The sequence below is a fragment of the Idiotropiscis lumnitzeri genome, chromosome 1, assembly GCF_059441095.1.
Source record: "Idiotropiscis lumnitzeri isolate Australia: NSW breed Sydney's pygmy pipehorse chromosome 1, RoL_Ilum_1.0, whole genome shotgun sequence".
Classification (NCBI taxonomy): Eukaryota; Metazoa; Chordata; class Actinopteri; order Syngnathiformes; family Syngnathidae; genus Idiotropiscis; species Idiotropiscis lumnitzeri.
In genome coordinates, this window is record NC_142391.1 from 32798122 (window position 1) to 32820826 (window position 22705).

General features: G+C 40.2%; 1 protein-coding gene across 1 annotated transcript; it reads right to left on the reverse strand.

The window, feature by feature from the left end:
- Positions 1-6355: 6355 nt before the first annotated feature.
- Positions 6356-22256, reverse strand: fem1c (fem-1 homolog c). The gene is made up of 6 exons (XM_088295570.1): positions 20975-22256; positions 10791-10960; positions 10527-10715; positions 9180-9691; positions 7922-8098; positions 6356-7537 (listed from the first exon to the last, which is right to left on the reverse strand). The coding sequence occupies exons 1-6, from the start codon at positions 21516-21518 to the stop codon at positions 7273-7275; spliced, it is 1857 nt and encodes a 618-aa protein (XP_088151696.1). The 5' UTR covers positions 21519-22256; the 3' UTR covers positions 6356-7272.
- Positions 22257-22705: the final 449 nt, after the last annotated feature.

Genomic DNA, 22705 nt, shown 5'->3' on the forward strand with positions numbered 1-22705 from the left:
GGCGGCATTTCACTGCTGTGACTCACAACTGAGGATGTGGGCGCAAATAAAAGGTGTTTTGATAAAAGAGCAATCACAGCCGGAAGCACAACCTGGCCTATGACGACTAATTTAACACGCTTCTGTCAGTCAAGTCCTTCACTTCACTATACAGTACTTGATTATTAGATCTGGGTTGCTAACCAAAACAGCAGCACAAAAGCACATAAACACAACGACAGAAGAAACAAAATGTTTGTGGCCCATGTATGGGTGAGATCCCAAAAATGAAAAATGCGTTAAATCAAACCTTCCTGCATTGATCTATGAATAAAAAGCATGAGAAAATGGATCCATCAATTTTATTGTGCAGTTGTTAGCAATTAAACCGAATACCACGTTTGATACGTACATTACTTGGTTGTCGCTGAATTAAAAAAAAAAAAAGTGTTCTTTTAAAACACGTTAACACCATATTTTAAATTTATACCATTGAACTTCCTGGTCTGCTTTGTAAAGTAGTTCCAGTGAAAGCAGGAAAGGACTCAGCTTGGAACAATCATAACAGCATTTTCTCTCATCGATGGAAGCTTGCCGGTCGGTGAAAAATCGGAAACACCATGAACAGGTCCAAGGTGGAAAAATTGGTGAAGGACCACTTGTCTAGTTGCTCGTAAAGCATTGTAATTTGCCCCTAAAGCAGGCTTCAAACCAAAATGTCGGACATTATGACTTTTTCATGCGTCTTGTCCTGATTGACATGTCCACCAAATTTTGTGTCTATGACGCCAATCCTTATGGCATTTTTCCAACTTTTTAGGGTGAGTTTAGGAGGCGTTGCCTTCTGGACTCTTACAATACGTGTTGAATTTTGGATTTATCGTGGCAGCAATTCTCTGACTATTTATAAACATCTTGTTTTGACAGCTGACTTAAAAAGCAGAAGGTTTTGATGAAAGCATGCAATCACTCACTCCCTCCCTCTAAATCTGTCCATAATATACACACGTGACTGGAAGGGATGATTTGTCCGGCTGTGGACTGCACTCCTGACACGTATCGGATTCACAGCCCATCGATCGGCATGTTAATACTCGGCCCATCTATTTTAGCTCTTATGTAATGGGTCACGTTTCCCTCAGTCCCGCCTTCTTGTCTTACACTTAGCAGGTGCGCCCACCTGATTGGATAAACGGTCCTTTTCGGGAAAACGGCGACACATTTAGGCGGCCTCAATGCAATTAAGGACAGTTTCCGATTTCAAATGTGGAATCTGGGCCGCATTGAGCGTGTTACTAGGAATGAAACACGATGAACAAACAACACTGAAGGGTAACAAGGTCCCCCTGTTTTCTTCTCTGCAAGCTGGCTGTGCTAAAAAGAAGTTCTTTTATATATATATATATATATATATATATATATATATATATATATATATATATGTTTGCAGGAATTGATGTGAGATTCCAAGAGAGCTCAGGAAAATTGAATAGATGACCCCAGAGCCCCAGGAACAGACGAGGATGCATCCGCACCTTCGGAATCTCCAACACGTGAGCAGCAAAGTCAACACAAGTGCACTTTGCATTCGCTTAAAATATCACCCTGGCGCGGGTTCCACGACTTGCCGTGACGTTTCATCGGGTTTCATAAGGGATAGGAAACGTGCGGGAGTCATTTCAGCGTGTGTGCGTGGATCCCAAGCTATTAATACTTTCTTGCTGCTGCGCGTGCAAGGGGACACCGAGCACGTTACGTTCTCAAAGCTCTTTACGGTGCTGCTTGGTTCAGGATTTTCCAAACTGTGGGTTGCGGGTCTAAATTAAGGCCACTTTAATTAGGTCACTCATTGTACTCTATGTATTCATTACATTCATATTAATGAATAAATGATACAATTTATATTATTTGGTCACATGCTGTTGATTACATGAGCAAATATTTTAAATGCCCATTCCATACTGCTTGTTATTGATTTCTCTTGTTAAGTAATTTGTTGTGTTCATACTAATTTTCAAAACTACATTTGAAATCGTTTCAAGCCATATTGCATTGCATGAATGAAATAAATTCTGATAATTGATAAATGTTAATAGTTATGTGGAATTTTTCAGATTTCACAATTTATATTGCAATGTGGATGTTGAGCGTGATCATTATCAAAAGTGAACATTATAATTATCACGTGACAAGTTCGTTAAAATGTGAAAAGTTTGGTTTCTGCATTTGGCAGATCAAAATTAAACAATTCCCGCCAACTGATCGAGCCCTTTTTGTGTTCAAGTCAAAGTTACTAGCAATGTAACTACCTTGAGCTTTGATTAAACTGTTAAAAAAAAAACGAAAACATAACCTTCATCGGGCGCTGCCAGTGATGTTCAGTGGAATGCAGAAGTGAAACTCATCACATTTCACATGATATTGAATTTGCTGATGTGGCAGCAATAAACTTTCGGACATTCCGAACACATCTTAATAAATACATTTTTTGATTCATGTTGCATTGCATGTATTTTAATAACACACACACACATGATTTAGGATATTTTTAATTACATAATTTTTCAAATTGCTTAATCCACATTGTGCATTTGTTTTCATTATAGTAATTCCAAATATTTACTATAAAATTGCTATATGATTTTTTATAAATACTTTTTAAATCCTTGAACCACATTGCTTTGCTTTATTATTTCTACTACAAATTTTTATTTTCTTATTTTTTTAAAGAGATTTAAGTCAAATTTACTAGATGATTTTTTTGCGCAGATTCTGAATCTCCCCTCATTTATTTCTCTACCACATTAGGCTATAATAATGATAAAATATGTAAGAGACATAATACAATGGATAATATAGTAATATTTGTAGCAAAACTTAGGAATAAAGTGTTAGGATTGGGATCAGGTGGATTTTTTTCAGAGACGTCATATTATTATAATTTACATATTGTAATTTACAACGCATGGTAAAATTTGCATTACAGGTCAAAACTATAAAAAAAAAAAAAAAGAAAATATCTCAAACACCTGATTTTCTTGGAAAAAAGTAAACAACACGGTTGGGGGAAATAAAGCAATCTTTGATAAAACATCACCAGTCATTTTAAGAAATGATCATACATGTTATTTGTTTGTTATACAACTTTCAAATTAACATTTGATTTCATTCAATTACTTTTTGTATCATACTAATTTTAATACAGCCGGCACTGCTTTGACGTCACAGAATTTATTTGACAAATTTGAATGAAAGACCTTTTTTCCAACTGTTCAGGTGATGTCATTTAAACACCCTTCACTGTTATACAAGCATAAAAAGAAGTTAACAGTTGTTGTATGTTAAAACTTACAAACAAGAAATTATGCACTCACCCACAATTTTGACGATGGTGGCACCGACACAGAAGGAAGGTCACTGCTTGTGCTTGGGAGGTGAGCCTATTCACATGAAGACTAAAAACAGCTGACTTTGTGGCAAAAAAAAAAAGTACAGCACACCTGTGGCGTTCATCTTTGATAAGCGGCTTTAGAGGTTGACAATATCACATTTCTATTGTGATTGTGTTGTAACTGCTGTGCTATATATACAATGGATGTCACTTGGAGACAGTGGAGAGACATGAACAGAGTCTGGTGACAGAGTCCCAGCAGGTACCCACACGTGGTGACCCAGGCTTAATGTAGGGCACCTTCCCAACTGGGCATTATTCTCCACTAAATATAGACCAAGCCACATACATAGGCTGAGCTCTGATCAGTGGCAAAAAGCCACAAAAGGAAGCTACAACTGAGAGAAGACCAAAGGATGGATTTAGACAGATCCGAAATTTGCGTGTTGCTGGAGGCCACTGTTTAAAGTGATAGAATTGGAAGTATTAGTGGAAGACAAACAAACATATTACTGAAAAAATAAATAAATAAATGGAGCGTTTCAAGAATTGTGGGGAAGCCATCAAGCGTAAAAAAAAAAGTAATGTTTGTTTGATTTAACTTTTTCGGAGTGAATGGCAAAAACATTCTGCGTAACATTGCATTTATACCAGGGGCGGGCAAACTTTTTCATTGGTGGGCCAGAATGGGTTCTAAAATTTGACAGAGGGGTCAGACCAGGTGCAGATGGATGGAGTGTTTTGGTAACCTCACCTCATCAGAGAAAAAAATCAATTTAATTTGAATGAAAATGAACAAAAACATTCCAAGAAAATATCTGTCTTTGACACACCACACTATTTAGAAAATTAAACATTAACAAGGTTTATTCATTTGTTTTTTTTTTCAAGTTCGGCGGGCCGGATTAAAACATTTAATGGGCCACATGTGGCCCCCGGACCGTAGTTTGCCCACACGAGGTTTATACGGAGCCCCTCTGGGTGCTTTTTTTTCTGAGACATTTTATTGTCAAACTGATTAATTAATCTCTTTTTTGTAGAAAAATGTACAAAATGTGGTCTTGCACTGAATGTTGACTTGCTGTTCAACTGTTTTGTGCTGTCCTAGAATGGTCATTTTTATGCAAGAGTCCTTTTGCTCGGGAAAAAAAATTACAGTACTGTATATAGTGATTTTGTTGTTTGGTTCAAACCCTTTGTCGTTGGGTTAGCAAAGTGGATCGTTTAAACATGTATTGAAAACTGTATTATCCGAAATGAAAGATATAAAGCGCATGTATGGCAATTATTTTATCCATATATGTAAAGTGGCGTTTTTGTTCTATATCTGGTTAGAAAGTGTGAGGTCTTATGCGGGTGATGAAAAATTGTTTTGATTTGTCAAGACAACTTCACAATGCGTGTACGTAGGCTATCTCGCGATAACGAGCTCACGTTTCGATGAGTCACTCACTTCACAGCTGTGACTGGCTATGAATCCTAGCCACGTGACATCTTCCAAGGTTTATTTATATCACGGGGGTTGGTCAACAAACAGCCACGTGACGTAAAGATACACCAAAGGGGTCATTTTCAAAGCCGTTATAGTGACTTTTAACACTGGAAATCAGCAGCCTTTAGCCATTGTGGCTCTTTTGGCTTGCGGCTTACTTGTACTGCAACAAGCTGTAAACCACCAGCATGTTTTTATCGCGGTTGCTTCTCGGAAACAAGTGGACACAACACGGCTAATGCTATGTTCACACCATTCGGATTTGGTGTGAACAAATTATTAGCCATGAGTTGTGTTTACGGGTTAAAGGTTACCCCGGACACAAAAATTGGTTGAAAATGTTTTCTGAGAGGTCATTCTCTGATTGTTAGCAGAAGCATTAACGTCACAGCTGATTAATGCCAATTGTCCCCATGCCCTCAGCAATTTATTGTGATGGGTGTGGAAATATTTGAAGGATGGCGACAACACAATTATTGTCCATTGTCAGGATTTTCTCATATGAGAGCAAAATTTCAAACACTTTTAAGCTTGACCAGACAAAAAAGAACAAACATTAAAAGCAGCATTGTTACACTTTTGAATTATCTCATTTTTACTTTGCGATTTCAAAATGTTTAAGCTCTAGGTATCAATGTTAAAAATATAAAATGATCATTTTCATATTTAATTTGGACATTTAAAATATTTCTGAATTTTGAGGCAGTTTCAGTAGTAATACAAAGCAAAAAAAGATTTTCTGTTACATTCAACATATTTCGACATTAACAGCCTTCAGTAAAAGAACTTGATAATTGTCACGTTCGACTTTCGGATAGTTTAAAAAATATTAAGGACTTTTAGTCCAAATTTTAACACGTTTCCATTTTTCTGCAATGTTTGATGCATCTGACCAAATGTAATGTTTGAGTACTTCCAGGATTGGGTCAGTAAAAATAAAAAACTATGTATTTTTAGTTTTAAATCGCTTCGACATATCTGAGAAAATCTTACTATCTTGAAGCACTTTAATTAGTAAATTAAAATTTTCATATTTGATATTTTCTGCCCTTTAAGAAAATAAAAAATGAATAGCTTTATGTATCAAGTTAAACAAATGGTCACTCATGAACTCTTAAATATTTGAGAACATCACACACTTTTGGTATTCGTTTTTACAAAAAAATGTTAATATTTTTCGTTTTAAATTGTCGATGCATTTGAATGAACTTAAAAAAAATTAAACACCATAAATTACGGCAATTTCATGATCCAAGACATTTTCATAAACAGTTTAGTTTGCATATTTCTGAAGGCATTTGAACAAAATTCAAAAGGGGGAGGAGAATGGGGTGTTGCTATTGAATTCAAATTCGGGCAATTTGACTTAGAGCGTTTAACATGCACCCAAAATCTGCACTGTATGGCCATGTGGGAACATCATACTATATTAATACATCAAAAAATAGTAGACATGAAGTTGCACCCGATGACAAAATGAGCAGAGGCATGGACAAGTGCAACATAGGTTTATTGTCAAACTGATTCATTAAGATGCGAACAGGATTAATGCAGTGTCCAATCTTAATCTCTGCTATAAGTAAAGTGCTGATTCAGACCAAATTTCCCCCGGGAGTCGTCATACATTTTTCTTTCCGTTTCAAACTGTCCGGTGGAAGAAAACAATTAATCCACTGCGATATAATGAAACAGCCCTTTTTCTTCTCTCAGCCATTCAAAAGCCACACACATCTAATTTAAAAAAAGCGAGAATTTGCAAACATGACCATTCACAAAGCTTCACTGTTGGGAGACAAAAAAAAAAAAAAAAAAAAAAGCAGCGGCGGCGGCCATCTTGGAAGGCTGTCGTCAAAAGACGGGTCATTTTGGGATCGGACAAAATGTGAGTCCCGACGGTGGCGATGAGGTAAACACAAACGAGATATATTGCACAGACGAGTGAATGAAAAACAGTCACTTTCCAACAGCCTAGCCTGTGCATAGAAGGAATTGAATAAAGCACTTTTGGTGTTAAGCGGACTCCCCAGCCAGCCTTGCCTTGTAAATGTAAAGCTTTTTTGTTGTTGTTTTTTTCCCCCAATGGCTTCTTCTGTAGAATCCACACCAACTTTGTAAAAATAGAAGAAAAAAAAGATTGACAACGTTGGCAACAATGATGGGACGAGGAAGAAAAATTAAAGACCTGAAAAGTCCCAGCTTTGTTTTTCTTGCATGGAGAAAAATCTCTCAAGTGTTCTGTGATAATAAATAGCATTTGGGAAAGTATGCCAAAAAAGTTTTTTTTTTTTTTTCCTGGAGCGCAAAAAAAAAAAAAAAAGTATAAATCCATATCGTTTATCCAATCCTGTTTGATCCATTGCTTTGGAGTTCAATCCGCCATTTTGTTTTTTGATGCATCCCTTTCCAGTCATTATCTGTGGAGCAGCACGAAGGCCTCCAGTTTTTCCGGGATGTTCCCCTGGTAGCAAAGGCCGTGCTTGATGATGACACGGGCGGCCAGGCACTGCAGTGTGGTGTGGTTGATGGGCTGGATGACATTGCGCGCCAGCTCCTTTTCATCCAGGAGCTCGCAGGCTGTCTGCTGGAAGGCGTTGGTGCTGTCAAAGTGAGCTCCGCCCGACACCAACATGTTCATGATGTCGGCGTGGCCGTTGGACGCGGCTATGTGGAGCGGGCTGGCGGGCCGAAGCGGTTGGGGGGTAAGAAAAATAAAATAAACTTTAAAAAGTGGCGCCTCACACTGTTCTCCAAAAACCCTTCATCCCCACCATAGAGCAATTTTCAAAGTTATTCATTTAAGATTCTCAAAAGGTACGCAGGCTCCTGTTAGTGGTATGCTGGATTAACCGTTCAACTGTGCATAATGTTAGATTATTTTAATTTGTTAAATACAGTTCAGTTATATTGAACTTTCAAACACATTTGCATACAATTTATTTTAGAAAAACCTTCCAAACATTTTGTTATAAAACATTTCACATTCTTAACATTAAATTCAAGTACCATATTATTTTGATCGCAACTAAATGAAGACCGAAATGAGAGCAGTTGGGACAGACCTGTTCTGGTTGTCGTCTCGACTGTTGACGTCGGCGCCACACTCGAGCAGGATGCTGGTGACGGTGAGCGAGGGGAATTTGCAGACCGGGTAGCGGCCAACGCAGGTGGTGTTGCGGTCGGCGGCCAGATGGAGCGGGCTGAAGCCGTTCTTGCCGCGTGGCTGCAGCTTCAGAAACCTGTCCACGTGCAAAGAAAAAGGCAAGAAAAACATTTTATTTGAAACAATTTCTCATTGTGGATCATAATGTATTAATGGACTGATACGTTCAAGATAAATTAGAGCAATTTTCTAATATATTTTAAAGAAATGATACAATTCAATAATGATTATGATCATTTATAAGTGGATGATCGAGGATGCAGAGGCAGAACTTCAGTCTACATAATTGTATGCAACGGATTTCTGCTTTAAGTCATGGAGGGATACAACAAGTGTTCAGTTTACAACCCGATGTGTTATGTATGTCGCCAATGACATTACGCAGCGCAAAAAGAAATAACAGATTCATTGCTGGTCCATATGCCAAGACCTTGTCTACTGAATAGTGCGTAAATAGAGGTAATTTCTCTGTGAAAATTTTGTGCAGAGCTTGAATTGTGAGTGCACAGGGAAATTCGTAAGTCGAGGCGCCACAGTATTTCTTATTGTGTACATACATTCTTTCAAGTTATAGTTTTTCACGCAATTTAAGCACTTTGTATGAATTGAAAGTTTTAAATATCTTTCAAACTCAGATTTTTTTTTTTATAATTAAAACCTCTAAATTGTTAACTACTTTGAAAACATTTAAGCTTTATAAAATTATTTTTAAATTTTTGACTATGAAAGCCTTTCATATGTAAATTGGAGAAAATATTTAGTTAGCATCAACCTTCAATCTTTTTTTTTTTTGTTAATTTTAATTCATTTTCTTTGCAAACCTGAAAAATATTTAAAACCTCATTCAAAAGCAGCCAATCGCAAGGCTCACAAAGATAAACAATCATCCGTGCTCACAATCACACCTACGGCCAATTTAGAGTGTTCACTTAACCTACCATACATGTTTTTGTCATGTGGGAAGAAACCGGCGTACCCGGAGAAAACCCACAAAGGCACAGGGAGAACATGCAAACTTCACACAGGAAGGGCGGAGCTCAGAATTGAACCCTGCACCTCTGAACTGCGAGGCGGACGTGCTGACCAGTTTTCACCATAACATAGTTCAAATACTATTCTGCGTTATTTATCATTAGTATTCATACAGTTGACCCTACCTATAGATGGTCTCTTTCTTGAAGTGGTCCTGCTCCGTAGTGCACGGCACCTTCTCCAACAGACAGATGAGGTGCAAGATGATGGACAGCGCCTTGCTGAGTTGGGCGGGGTCCGGCGGCAGCGAGCGCCTCTGGCAGATGGCGCGGTCGATCTCCAGCACGCTTTTGGTCAAGATGCCCATTAAGTCCTCGAAGGATACGGACGTTCCCAGCAGGCCCTTGGCACGGTCCTGCAGCATGAAGGAGAAGAGCTCGGCGAATGACAGCAGGCTGGACGCCGTCATGGGGCTCAGGGGGTCCAGGTTGCTCTGCTGCATGTCCAGGGCATACTTCCACAGGTTGATGCAGCGCTCGAAGTTTCCCGAGTCCGCGTAGACTGCACCACGATACCGGATGTAGTAAGACGTATCCGGGTGTTGCGGGCCCAGGATTCGCTCACGGATGAGCAGGGCCTGCATTCGCATTTCGTCAGGGTCCGATATGAGCCCGTCCAGTTCCTCTATGTTTGTCACCTAGGAAATGGACAGTGGGGTCATTTCCTATTTCAAAGTCAAGCAGGGGCCATTCAAGACCCTCTTGAAAATGCTCACTTAGATCAGGCCCAGAGTATATAGAGGAGAGGACGCAATTCAAATTGCTTGGTTTCTGACTAGTAAATCACCTTTGGTGAAGCTCCAAAAACCTTCAAACTAGGTCAACAGGGACTCCCGGAATGTTACAATCGTGTCAATTACATCAGTGTGCCCAGCAAACCTTTTGATATTAACTTATTCACTGCCAGCCCAGGCAAAATTTATGTACTGTTTGGCTTTTATATCCTTCAATGGCAGTGAATGAGTTAAACCTAAACCTTTCCTAGTAGAGGTAGGTGCTCATTTTGGTTAGTAGTTTGTTTTTTAACTCCGAATGTCTTACTCCTCCAAGGGAAATCCCTAACTCGGTTAAAACAGACTAGACCGATGAGTGATGCATGCCGTCATCATAGGGTGTGGACAGAGCTTAAGGGCCAAGTTTGACGATTCGCCATGAAACAGGAAGTACGGGTTTCACTTGGCATCATGAAATTTGGAAAGCATGTCTATTGAGTAAACGCACAAAAAAAGTCACAAGAATCCATGATTGAAAAGACAATGAATGCTGACATTTGTGAACACACACACACTTTTTCCATTATTAGTGTCCTTCAAGAAGGGACACATTGTATAGCTTTGCTCTGTTCGCTACAAAATGTAAACCTCATAACAAGATGGTAGAAACACACTTTTCATTGAAGCAAAATTTGATGACTTGTCTTAAAATACAAAACTAATCATTCAGCTCCCTACAGTGACCATTTTAAAGACTCACCTCCCGAGCATAGTCATACGCCATGATCAGCTGCTTGGGTTCAGGTTTGTGCACGACATTGTTGCTGTCCATGTATCTGAAGTCCATGGCTTTTTTCCAGTATTTCAAGGCTCCCAGCAAGTCTCTCTTTTTATCCACAAACGTGGCCCCCAGGAGTTCAAGGGCGGCGATACGCTCCTTGTTGCTAGTCTGCGCGAGATTAAAGAGTCAAACGTTTGTTTTCTGAAGTATTATCAAAGGCAAGACCTGGTTGGAAAGCCTTACTTGGTGGTGCGCGGTCAGGTAATCGACAATGTTGGTGTGGCCTGTGACGCTGGCGGAAAGCAGCGGCGTCATGGCGTAGCCGTCCTGCTCCATGGACGCCCGGTACTGCAGCAACATCCGCATGATCTCCAGACTGCCTGACTCGGCGCAGTCATGAAGCGCCGTGTTGCCTGACAAAAGACCCCAAAACAAAAACAGTAGAAGAATTGGTGGTTGAACAGGGTTACCTATGAACTGAAATTTCAAGGAAAATTACTAGATAATAAACTGAGGAGTTAACTTCAATGTCTTTTTTCTCCGGCTGTTTTGTGTGCGTGACGACATTTGGGGTGAGCATGATAATTTCGCAATTCAGTTGATTGTTTGTAATGACCGGCACAAAGTCAGCAGAGCTACATCGACGCACAATACACCTGTTCCTGGCTTTTTGTTTCACTGTCATTGAAACAGGAGTACAGAACATTCAGATTCTCCTACCAGCTCACAGCACCTCAGGTTCTTCCGATTGAACCATTATTGTTTTAAAATCACAAAAACCTTCTAAAGAATTCTGTTTCCCCCCAAACGAACAAACAAAACAATAATTTCACAATAGACGCATCAATAACCATGCCCAAGATTATTAAATGAACCTACTGCTGTTGTGTTGGCAACTACGCAGCAGTAGTATCGCGTCCAACTATTTTCAGGATCAGCAAACCAGAATTTCTGTATTGCATAACTACACACAACCTGTCTCGTCTGACAGTGTGGAAGAAGTGAAGATTTTATTCTGAGGCAACAAAGGATAAAAGGGATGAAAGGGGCGGCACATCATAAGCATGCATGTGACAAAGTATTACATCATAAACATATACGTAGCAAAGTAAGGACTTTGAGAGCACATCTTTAACATGTTGGATATAAAATCAGAATTACAAAGGATGACAAACCGTTAAGCTAGGCTGTGGCTGACTTTCTGGTAGGGCTGAACAATTTATCGTTTTAGGACTGAAATCGCGAACTCAGACAATGTGATTTCCACAGCCAAAACAGGGTTTTTTAAAATTTTATTTCTTCATACTCCACGCAAACAAATCAGCTGTATATTACTGTGAACGGGTCACACAATACAGCGCCCAACTGGTTAAAATAAAAAAACAAAATAAAAACTTGCGTTATGTCACGCGGTCGCCCGTACGCTCGAAATCTCTAATTTATTTAGAGACTCCTTGAATGCTAGGTGCTAAGATAGCTTGCACAACAGTAACATGGACTTTATTTGTGCTTACTATTTTAAAGTCCATGCACAGCAGCAGCATCGAACTGCGAGATGCGGATCGTCTCCTCCACGGTGAGAAATAAAGTACCCCATTAACAAGTAGCGTTTTCTCCGAGGAGGTAAACAAGGAGTCGCTAATCGCTAAAGTGCAACGCAGAGTCGGGAAACAAACAAAATGAAAAGGGGACATCCATGCTTGGCTTAACAAAACTTTTCCGTGGCTAAATGTCCGAAAAATACGAGTCGCTTCCGTGGTTCATGCGCGCGTTCGTGCTGCTGTCCCCTTCAGCCTGTGAGTAAAGTGACGACGCGACTGGCACGTTTTTTTCTTTTCTTTTGTGGAGATGATCATGTTTTTGCTCATATGAGCTCACTTATGATCCAAACTATTGAGCAGAACACTTTTATATTTTCGCAGATTGAAGTGGACAGTCGCAATTTCAGACAACAGAACTGACAAACAAAGCAATATTACAACACTTGACTCCATGACGTAGACAGCTGAGAAAAAAAAAAGCCGAGCCGCAAAAGGGGGCATGCCAATTTGTTGTAAGCCTCATCACAAAAAAAGCTCTTAAATCACTACAGAGTGTTTTAGGGGGGGAGCATTTTAGTACTGATGTCATTTTTACATGCATACCGATGTAAGTGCCAGTCTTAATCCAATTATGCGTTATGTGATTGATATCATAAAACCCTAATCGGAAAACCCCTAACTTAAAATGTTAATTATTGGGGGAAAAACCTTTGTATAAGCTAAAAAAAACGTTTACGGATTGCGTTCTATGCTATAAATCGTGAAGTGCCTCTCTTGAGTGGGCCTTTGATTTGCGACAGTATGAGGTTTTGAGGTTCAACCGGTAACGCAAAGGACTCCACGCATTAGGCGCAGCGGGACAAGAAAATATGGTCACGTAGCACAAAAGATGCGTCATGGTGGGAAATTTTCAATCAAACAGGTTCATGACACAATTATGAGCGTTAAGCTTGCACAGTGAGCATGTTTTGCTTTCACATGGCAGCATCAACTGGTATAACCTGGTGAGCCAGGGATTTAAGACCGTGCGGTATTCTGAGCAAGTAGCAACAAGCACGACTGTGTGGACCGTCCAATTGCCACTCTCTCTAGCCAAATTGTTGTTCCAAATTATAACAAATGGGAGAGTATTATCATAATATAGCACTAATTACAGAAGACTACCATTGTGTTTCATTACTAAATTTGAGAAAGAGACAGAAAGATAGGTGTTTTTTTTTATGAAGCTATTTTATATAGACTGGATGGGAACAACAGGCTTAGTGTACACCATATGAATTTTAATTGGCTTTTTTATTACAATTTTTAAACAATAACTTATTTTTGATAACTTTAATTTTTCACATGCAATTTATTTGACCTTTTTATAAAATTTTATTTTGTTTGTAAAGTACTCTGTATTTTCATTTTTTGAAATGGTTATTTTCTTTTTTTTTTTTTTTTAATCGTTACGCGTGATATTTGTATGGATTGGACTCGTACACAGTAGTGGACATTTTGTTCCCCAATTTAGCAACTCTAAAATATTAGAAACACCACTGAGAAGTACAACTTCAAAAAGTATATTTTTTCCCTTTTTGTTTTTTTTTCACGTGTGGAGTTTGCATGTTCTACCCATGCCTGTGTGGGTTTTCTCCGGGTACCCCAGTTTCCTCCGACATTCCCAAAAAAATTAATGGTAGGTTGATTGGACACTCTAAATCGTCCCAAGGCGTGAGTGTGAGCGCGGATGGTTGTTTGTCTATGAGTGCCCTGTGATTGGTTGGCAACTAGTTTAGGGTGTACCTCGCCTACTGCCAGAAGACAACTTTGATAGGCTTCAGCACGCCTGCGACCCTCGTGAGAAACGGAACATATAATGGATGGATGTTGTTCGTTGGTTTTATGTATATGCTGTGTACATTACAGATTACATACAGTGTGTTGCATTTATACTTTTTGTACATATTTTTAGCAGCAGTCCTCATTCAGGTCACCGTTGTAAATTAGAAACTGATCTCAATAAATAAGGTTCATGCCTTTTAAATAAGGTTTTTTTTTCTTTTTAAATTTTGTCATTTATTTGGGACCATCCTTCCCCTCTGAAGGCATTACAGCAGGGGTGGGCAATTTATTTTCCAAAGGCTCCATGTGAGGAACAGTTGCTTCCAGGAGAAATACTATTAAATTTCCTGCTTGGATTTGACCCACATACCAAGGACTATTTGTGGTATTTTTGGATGTCTCAGCATTAAGAGAAAAAAAAAACATAAAAAAACAGGGGGCGGGAATCTAAGCGGCGTGCAGGGGTTGTGATATAACTTGTTCCCAGTGGACTGACTGAAACAATAACGGTATTCACAAGATGGTCGACTTTGAGCGAGTGCATTTGAGGATTAATGTCAACAAGCTTGTACCTGATTTAGGATCTAGGGATGTTCTTGATTAAACCTACGTCTGTGTGATGAGCCCACCTGGAGGCCAAGCCAATCTCGGGATGGACTGAGACAGTCAACATTCCGGGCTTCACAAGGCAGGAGCAGTACAGGGTTCGCGGTTAACCGCTTCCCGATTGCAAGTGAAATGTGGCCATGGGCAAGGTAAAATTATGGGCAAGCATTTTTTAAAGCAGCCAAATATCTTTAATTTCGACGAAAACCGTGGTGTGATCTGTTTGTAGTCACTGTATGGTGATGGTTTAACCCAGACACCCCTTATGTTGTGGTATGTTCCATTGGCCTTATCGGGAGCAATGGGCGGGCGCTACGGGGATCAGTTAATTCAGTGAATGTCGAGTTAAAGTGAACGTCAATAAATCCCGCAGTATTGGAACTCGCTGTAGTTGCATCCTCATTTGAAGTTTGAAAAACACAACAAAAACCTACGATATTTCGGCCGAAAATTGACAGCCGGAAGTTTTCTTACCTTCTTCGCATGTTTACAAGTGGCGACGAGTTCGTTCAAATCCGAACATTTCGGATTCCTCTGACATGACTAAAACAGCTAGAATATTTTTAAGTAGACAATTCAGTTGCGAGTAAGGAAGGGAGTAATATTTGATTATTGGCTGTTAATTCATTAGCTCCATGATGTGACCTGACTGTCAGTGACTGTGTTCTGTTTATGCTATGAAACTTATGGAGGCAGCACCACAGGCACTGGTCTTAAAGGAATACACAAATTTCCCACACTCATAATTTACTCATGTGATTACTCAATTAATAGGCTCTCTTGGACTTAAAATTGATAATCTGGATTGCTGTAATATCATTTTCCCAATTTAACATGCAGATTTGTTAATTATTAAAACTACAATTAACATTTTCAATAACTGCACAGGATGATACATGCTGTTGTGAGTAGGGTTTCATGGTTGATGATGAAAACAAGATTAATTTATGCTTATCAGATTATATGTTTATTTACATTTGTGGCACACATTTTACAACCATAAACATTTTATTCTTAGTCTAGCTTTCACAGGACCAGTTCTACCTGCCAGCTGCCAGCTCCTTACGGACATATGCTTCATTGACTGTTTCTTAATGCCTGCAACGTCTGCAACATAGAACTCATGAAGGAATAACATAATCCTGGGTCAGCAGACACCTAATTAATGTGTTAATACATGATACATTTTTATATAAGCAACCCTTATGATTGTAACGTATTTTTAATTCTTTCTAGGCAGGAACTGTCCGAACAAAAAATTCATGCAATTTGTAATTGGACACTTTGTCATACAAAAAGTCACTCAGGGCAAGGTAATTTAATCCTCGGGCAAGAGAAAAAAAAATTGTCACTTGTCCAAGTTGGGCAAGTAATTTGGCCACTCGGGCAAGGCAAATTTTAGTGGCACTTACCCTATGGGCAAGCAGTTTTTAAAGTTAACTTCGAACCCTGCAGTAATTCCCAACAGTGTTCCGATAAGCAAATGCTGCACCTTCCTTGAACAAGGTCTTTCCACCCCAATTCATTTCACAGGACAACAAAAGCTGTAACCATGGTAACCATCCGATGCACTTAACAATCAAGTCTCAATTACATCTATCTGTATATGAATTTGGTCAGTGTTTTTATAATATTGCCTGATAGAGCAATACAAATCATTTTTCATATAACAATGTTTCATTACGGAGTAGTGTTTCAGCTTTAAGTAGTTTCACAAAAGAATTATGCCCTCATTTTTTACTCAAAACTAATTAAATAGTCGAAGGCTTTTAGTTGCACAAAATGCATTTTGGGAATAAACAACCTTACAATTCAGGCCAAGTTCAAGTTGTGTTTAAAAGACAAAAGGACTATAATCATGGGCGTACACAACATTGTGGAGCAATTACATTTCCAATTGAATGCTAGACCAATTTCCATTACATCTCTTTAAAATTTTGTAGGGAAATAACTTTAGAACATACGTCAAGACCGCACTAAAATATCTGAGAGATTATTTATGTGCTGCTGTTGTGGTTAGCAACAGTTCAAATGGACTTCGAGGTTAACTAACATGTTAAAGAGTGTGATCAATAGGGTCGCTAAACATTTTTTGTGCGTCCTGCGTGTTTAACACGCCAGACGACTAAATAGGGAATAGCAATTAAAAAGGAAGTCAATGGTTGGGGCTTTTGTCGGTATACGTCTCAATTTGAAGCAGTAAGTATATACTTTGATCACGTGTTAACCATTCTGGTTTAAATACAGTGTGGCGATGTACAAAAGCAAAAAGAAAAAATGGTCACTGTTCCATTCTGACCTTGCTCATTCATTTCATACCGTACACACTAGCTAGCCACTCTGTTTTGTCCATTTCAAAGTCCTAATTACTGACATGTGCGTACGCTTTTATATCACGGGTTTTCCTCCATCTTATCTTTAAGATTGCTCATAAAAAGTACAAGCCTCTGTCCCAATACGTTCTTGTTATTGTGCAGCAATGTGTGCTCATTTGGGGTTACGACTTGCCGCCTGCCCCGGAATGAAAAAGAAAAAAAAATTAAACGAGTCAGAGTGAGATTGATCAAAACACTCCACTAGGGCAGTGCAATTTATCAAAATTCAATCGATTACTACACTCAACGATTACAAAATTGGCATAATCATAACAGAATTATATACAGTATATATTATATTTAAAACATTGTTAAAATAGTACTCATTTTACAAACATTTGGAAAATTGTTTTTTTGTTGCTAAAAAGAAATTGTCCAGGCAATTCATTCCTTGAGTCTTATTCATGTTTGCATTCCTGAGACGAGCACAATGTCACAAACCATTTTTTCCCCTTGCATTATTAAAGAGAAAGTGCAAAATTACCATCAAACAATTTATACACATTTCCAACAACTGCAATTTCCTGGAACAATATATATGAAATGAAAGTCTGTCAGCAGACAGGCATCTTGGGCCCAAACATTCCGACGGGGTGGTTGCACGGAGCGTCATTTGTATATGTAGATTGCACCTGTAGTGTCAGTCAATGTGAGCACCGTTTATAGAGTTACAAAAGAGTGGAAAATTCACAGTACATTTCTGGAAAGATTCCTGCAACTATTTCATGAGCAGTTAAGCTTGGGAATTCGAAAAGAAAATCCAAATTGCAAACTTTCCATGGTGAATGAATGTCAAGGTATCACAATCCCACATAAGTAAGTGTATATAATTAGCAAAAATCCCTGCAAAGATGGCAACAGGATGTCCGAAGCTTGCGTGCAAATTAAAAGAGAAAAGCAACGGCTCTTAACTGAGAAAACTCCAATCCAGACACCGCTGTAGTTACAAGAAATGTTTTTTCAGTTTTGATTAGTCAGGATTATGCTAAAATATTGGCCCCATGATATTTATGATCCTGATTAAAGGCAGTGACTTTCTTTTTTAAATTCCTGGTTTATTCCCATCCAGTCCCATAAATTCCCAACCTTGAAGATGACAATGTCATTGTTAGTCCACTAATTCGGGTGTTCTGTAAATAGAAACCCAGTGTAATCACATATTGTTTGATTACATAAACAAATTCCATCCATGCATGATATCTGTGTGTAGTTAAATAAAACAATTCATTGCCAGTTTTGCTCACACTAGAGCTGACGTATAAAGTGCTTGCAGACACGCCCGGCCGGGCTTGAAGATGACATATTTCCCACCATGACTGTTCACTTTATTTGAGTGCGTCATGCAATTGGGTTGCCTGTAGTCGTTTCCGTAGTTCCACATTGGTACACTTGCGCAATCACAAAAGGTGCAAACGCCCAGCAATTGGCGAGGGCACCCGGCCGGCCTCTCGCCCGAAAGACGTATTTGCAACTGTTCTTGGCACGAACACAATGTTAAACGAGCGTTCCCTTGCCACCTCTCTGACGATGACTGGTTGTGTAACGGCATAGTTTGGGATTATTTTAGAGGTATTATTAGAAGAAAGGGTGTCGTTGGTTTCTAACATTCAACATTTCACGTTTGTGAACGACACCCCATAAACTACTTACTTGGTCACACGGCACAAGAAGGCAAGCTAGGCTACTGTCTTACTTATCGGTTTTAATTTGATTGTTATACATTTACTGTATGGCCGAGAAGTCGCAGGGAAGGAACGACGTCATAAAAGGGAGAACTACCAGTATAAGTACATTTCTAATAAATGGTATACAAGAACAGATGGTCCTTTGTTTACCAAATACCGCACGTAGGGCGTTTTTTTTAGGTTCCGAGTGGTGTGTAACGAACTAATAACAATTAGGGCTGGTCAATTATTTGAAAATTAATTGGGATTTAGATTTTAGCTCCTCAAGCTCATTAAAACATTATTGAAGAAAAATGATTAACGTTGTGAACAGCGCAGTGTGCGCGCAGGTTCCCGGTGTTTCCAAAGTAGGCTGAATGCAACATGTTGCTTGTGCAGCAGGCGTTTGACGTATATGCGATTCTGCCCGCGCTGAGCAAGCTTTAAGACGTTTAATGTATTCTTCAACAAATTTCCTGGGCAATTGTTTTGGTCTGCTACTTGTCGAACTTCTCCCCTAATAAGCTGACACGTTTCAGATAAAAATATCCACCAATAAGCTTATGCGGGCCCAAAATTCAGAGGGATTGTCCAATTTGTAGGAGCAAAAATACTGTGACGCTATGGAAGAGGGTTGAAGAAATTCTAAGTGTTACATTCTCAGAGCATTCAATCGATCGCAACTGGACAAAAATACCGTCTGGACAGAGAAAAATTATGGTTTGGAAGAGGAGTGAGCGAAGTCATCTACATTTATGTTGCAAAATCAGTTGTAAACAGAAGAGGCTGACGACGCCCCGCATCTTACGCATATGATGCCAATGTGAGTCAATAAATTTGTCCTTAACAAATAACTTAATTTGGCTTTAAGGCGCTTCCACAACCTTTTTTTTAACAACTGAATGGAATATTAACGAGTGATCTTCTGCCCAACGACTACTGTTGGCAGGCACAGGCCCGTCTGCAATGAATCGTATTGACTGTCGTTTAGGATGCGGCTGCAATTTAGGGGCTAAAAAGTTGGACTTTCACAAAAACATTGGGCTTTTACGGTGACATTTTTTCTTTTAAAAACCCAATACTAAGATAAGTTGTTTGTTTTTTTTTTTGTTGGTGCTGGAATCGATTAAAGACATTTTCGTTTATTTCAATGGGGGAAATTGGACGGGATTTTACAGAAACTTCTTGATTGTCACTTGTGTGCCTTGTACTTGAAATTTACCAATCCGATCAATGGGTTTGCCCCCACTTACTCGTCAATTGTTCATTGATTTGCACCCATCTACGCAAACAGCACTAGCGTAATTAACACTTGGTTTGCACTAGCATGACAGGTGGGCAATTGACTGTCAATTAAATGAGAAAATGTCTCTCTCACAAGCGCTTTAATAATTTTTTTTCTATACGGCTCTTCATTAGGGTTGAGTTTAATCTGGAGCAATTTGCTTTGCAAGCATAGTCATGAAATGTATGAAACTCACAAGTCAAATTACCACTATATAGTGCATACGATATATCAGCACATTTCTAATCACAGTAATGTAAAGAAGTGGGGCGGGGGGCTTGGTTTGAGATCATCTCCTCATCATGCACAAGGAGGCATGCACAGTTACTGCTGCATTGATTTTTTTATTGCATTGCTTAATATTAATGGCATAGCTGTGTTTATCAAAATATTACTAATCACAACATTAGTTCAGTGTTTAAGTATGTTAATGTAGACCGGAGCTTCCCAAGTTTGGTCCTAGATAGCACTTATCTAGCCTGTTATAGATGTCTCCCTTTTCCAATTTACCTGATTCAAATGATCAGGATTGTTACCAGGCTTCTGTCAAGCCTGTTGATGAGCTGATCACTTGATTCAGGTGTGTTGAAAAGGGAGATATCTAAAACAGGCAGGATAGAGGCTTTCAAGGACCAGACTCAGGCACCCTAGATGTAGACCATGTTACACTTAGCTTGCATATTAGTCATGAACCCAGGACCCCTGCCTGTATAGAGTATTTTTTTTACTTTACAAAGCTTAAACATTTTGCCTTAATATAAAAATCGGTGATCGGTTGTCATGTCATAATTTGTTGATCAACTGATGATGTCAGTGACTGGATGTGCAAAATAAAACAAAAAAGAAACAAAACAAAAACAGTCACTGTCAGTCAAATGTTGTCACATGCGGCCACTGTAAATCAGTCAGATTTTTTCCACAATGTTTTAAACATTTAAAAATAACTGTTTTTTACAGCCCCATCACCTTTAATTTTATTTTTGAAATCTTGCCGATCGGCTGCAAAATCCTGAGCGTATAAAGCCTAATAATCACGTTAATGACAATGGCACTGTATGCCAGTAAAGGGGGTCCTCAGTTTGCAAGCTTCTCCTCAACAGGTAAGCACGCTCAGTTACTGACGTTGTCTTACCTTTCACACTCTTCCGATTGACGTCGGCCCCTCTCTCCAGCAGGTACTGCGCAATCTCCTTGTGTCCCTTGTAGCAGGATATCATGAGACAAGTGTGACCGTGCCTGTTGGCCACCTCAAGGTCGGCCTTGTGCTCCACCAGATACTTGACGATGTCCAGGTGTCCGTCGAAGCAAGCTGCTCGCAGCGGGGTCGAGTTGGTCAGCGTCGTGCTGTTCACGGAGGCTCCGTGACCGAGCAGCGATTGCACCACCTTCAGGTGGCCGGCGGCCGACGCGGCCCATAGCGGTGGGGCACCCTCGATGGTCTCCCCGTCGAAGTTAACCGAGCCGCCAACCTCGACAGGCGCCCGGCAGCATTCGAGGAGATACTCCACCAGGTCCAGGTGGCCGTAGCGGGAGGCCATGAGGAGCGGCGTTGCGCCGTTCGTCTTCTCGCCCATCAGCTTGGTCACCTCGCGTACATCTTTATTCTCTAGGAGCTTTTCGAGCAAGCGGAGCTTTCCGTCTCTGGCCGCGTTGAACACCGCCGTCTTTAAATCCATTTTGGGAGTGGAAGCGCGTACGAACCAGAACAAGGGGAGGGGGAATACCGGGGGAAACCCGTCAAAGTTACGTGGAAGCAGGTGGCACTGGAGCCTTTTGTTGTCAGCTCCACTCGACGAGCCTGCTTAAGATGACTTCTCCGCCTCAGAATCCGAACGTCGGGGAATCACCCACCTCTGACTTAAAAGTCGACGGCTCTATTTTTAACTCTCCCTCCAGGCTCGCCCAACTTCCTCGAACTAGCCAGCTAGCCCAATTAGCTTGGCCTAGCCTCTCTCCGGCTCCCTTCAAGTCGTCTCGCTCGAACACTCACCCCAAGAAATGTCTCCGCCACCTGGAAGCACGGCCTCCGTTCGAGCTACTTCCCACGCGGGTCATAGTTCCGATACATTACTCACGTAACGTCGTGTACGGTATTTCCCCGAGGGTCGGGAACAGAGGAAAGGGAAAATCCGCCCCCACCGCCAACAACAACACCGCCCAGTCAAACCTTCTCTGGGATAGACTGTCGACGTCGTTCGTCGCCCTTTTGCTCGACGAAACGGAAAGGATTTGGTCGATCAGCAAGGAACAACGAAAATGGTCGTGGGTGACTTGTGGAGAATGGACAATGATCTCTGCGCCGAGAAGGAGGGGGTTGATGACGGTGAGGTAAACAGGGGAAGGCGGCAGTCCACCCACGGCTCCACCAGATGATCACGACTCGGGTTGTCTCGATTGTCGAATAGCAGAGCAGAGAACAGCGTTCCCTCTTTTCACCCCTTCCACGGGTGACTGACGTGTCACCGGTCCAATCACAGCTCGGCAAGCATACCGTACGTAAACCAATAGCGAAACAACAAATACTACGAACGGAAATAATTGAATTAAGTGTTATAGGAAAAAAACAAGACCAAAAACAGCATTCCATTTTAAGACGTTCATGCTTGCTTTCTACCCGCGGGGTCAGATCATAAAATATTATGTTTTTTGGAACGACGTGGTGAATTGGATTATGTCGTCCTCTACAGGACAAAAGAAGCATAGCAACAGAAATGTTGTACAGTGAGTCTTCCGTACGTCCGGAGATTTACGGCATTCGACGTTTCGAGGTTACGAACGAGGTTTTAAAGGGACACGTGATTAGGCTGAAGATTCGCATTTATATACTAGGTCTGTGTGTAAACTAAAATTAGCCCCATAAAAG

Coding starts and splice junctions, on each gene's coding strand:
- fem1c (XM_088295570.1), bottom strand. CDS start 21,518: ATGGATTTAAAGACGGCGGTGTTCAACGCGGCCAGAGACGGAAAGCTC. Junction 10,716..10,790: donor ACCTGACCGCGCACCACCAA/GTAAGGCTTTCC, acceptor AATCTCGCGCAG/ACTAGCAACAAGGAGCGTAT. Junction 8,099..9,179: donor AAGAAAGAGACCATCTATAG/GTAGGGTCAACT, acceptor GCACGTGGACAG/GTTTCTGAAGCTGCAGCCAC.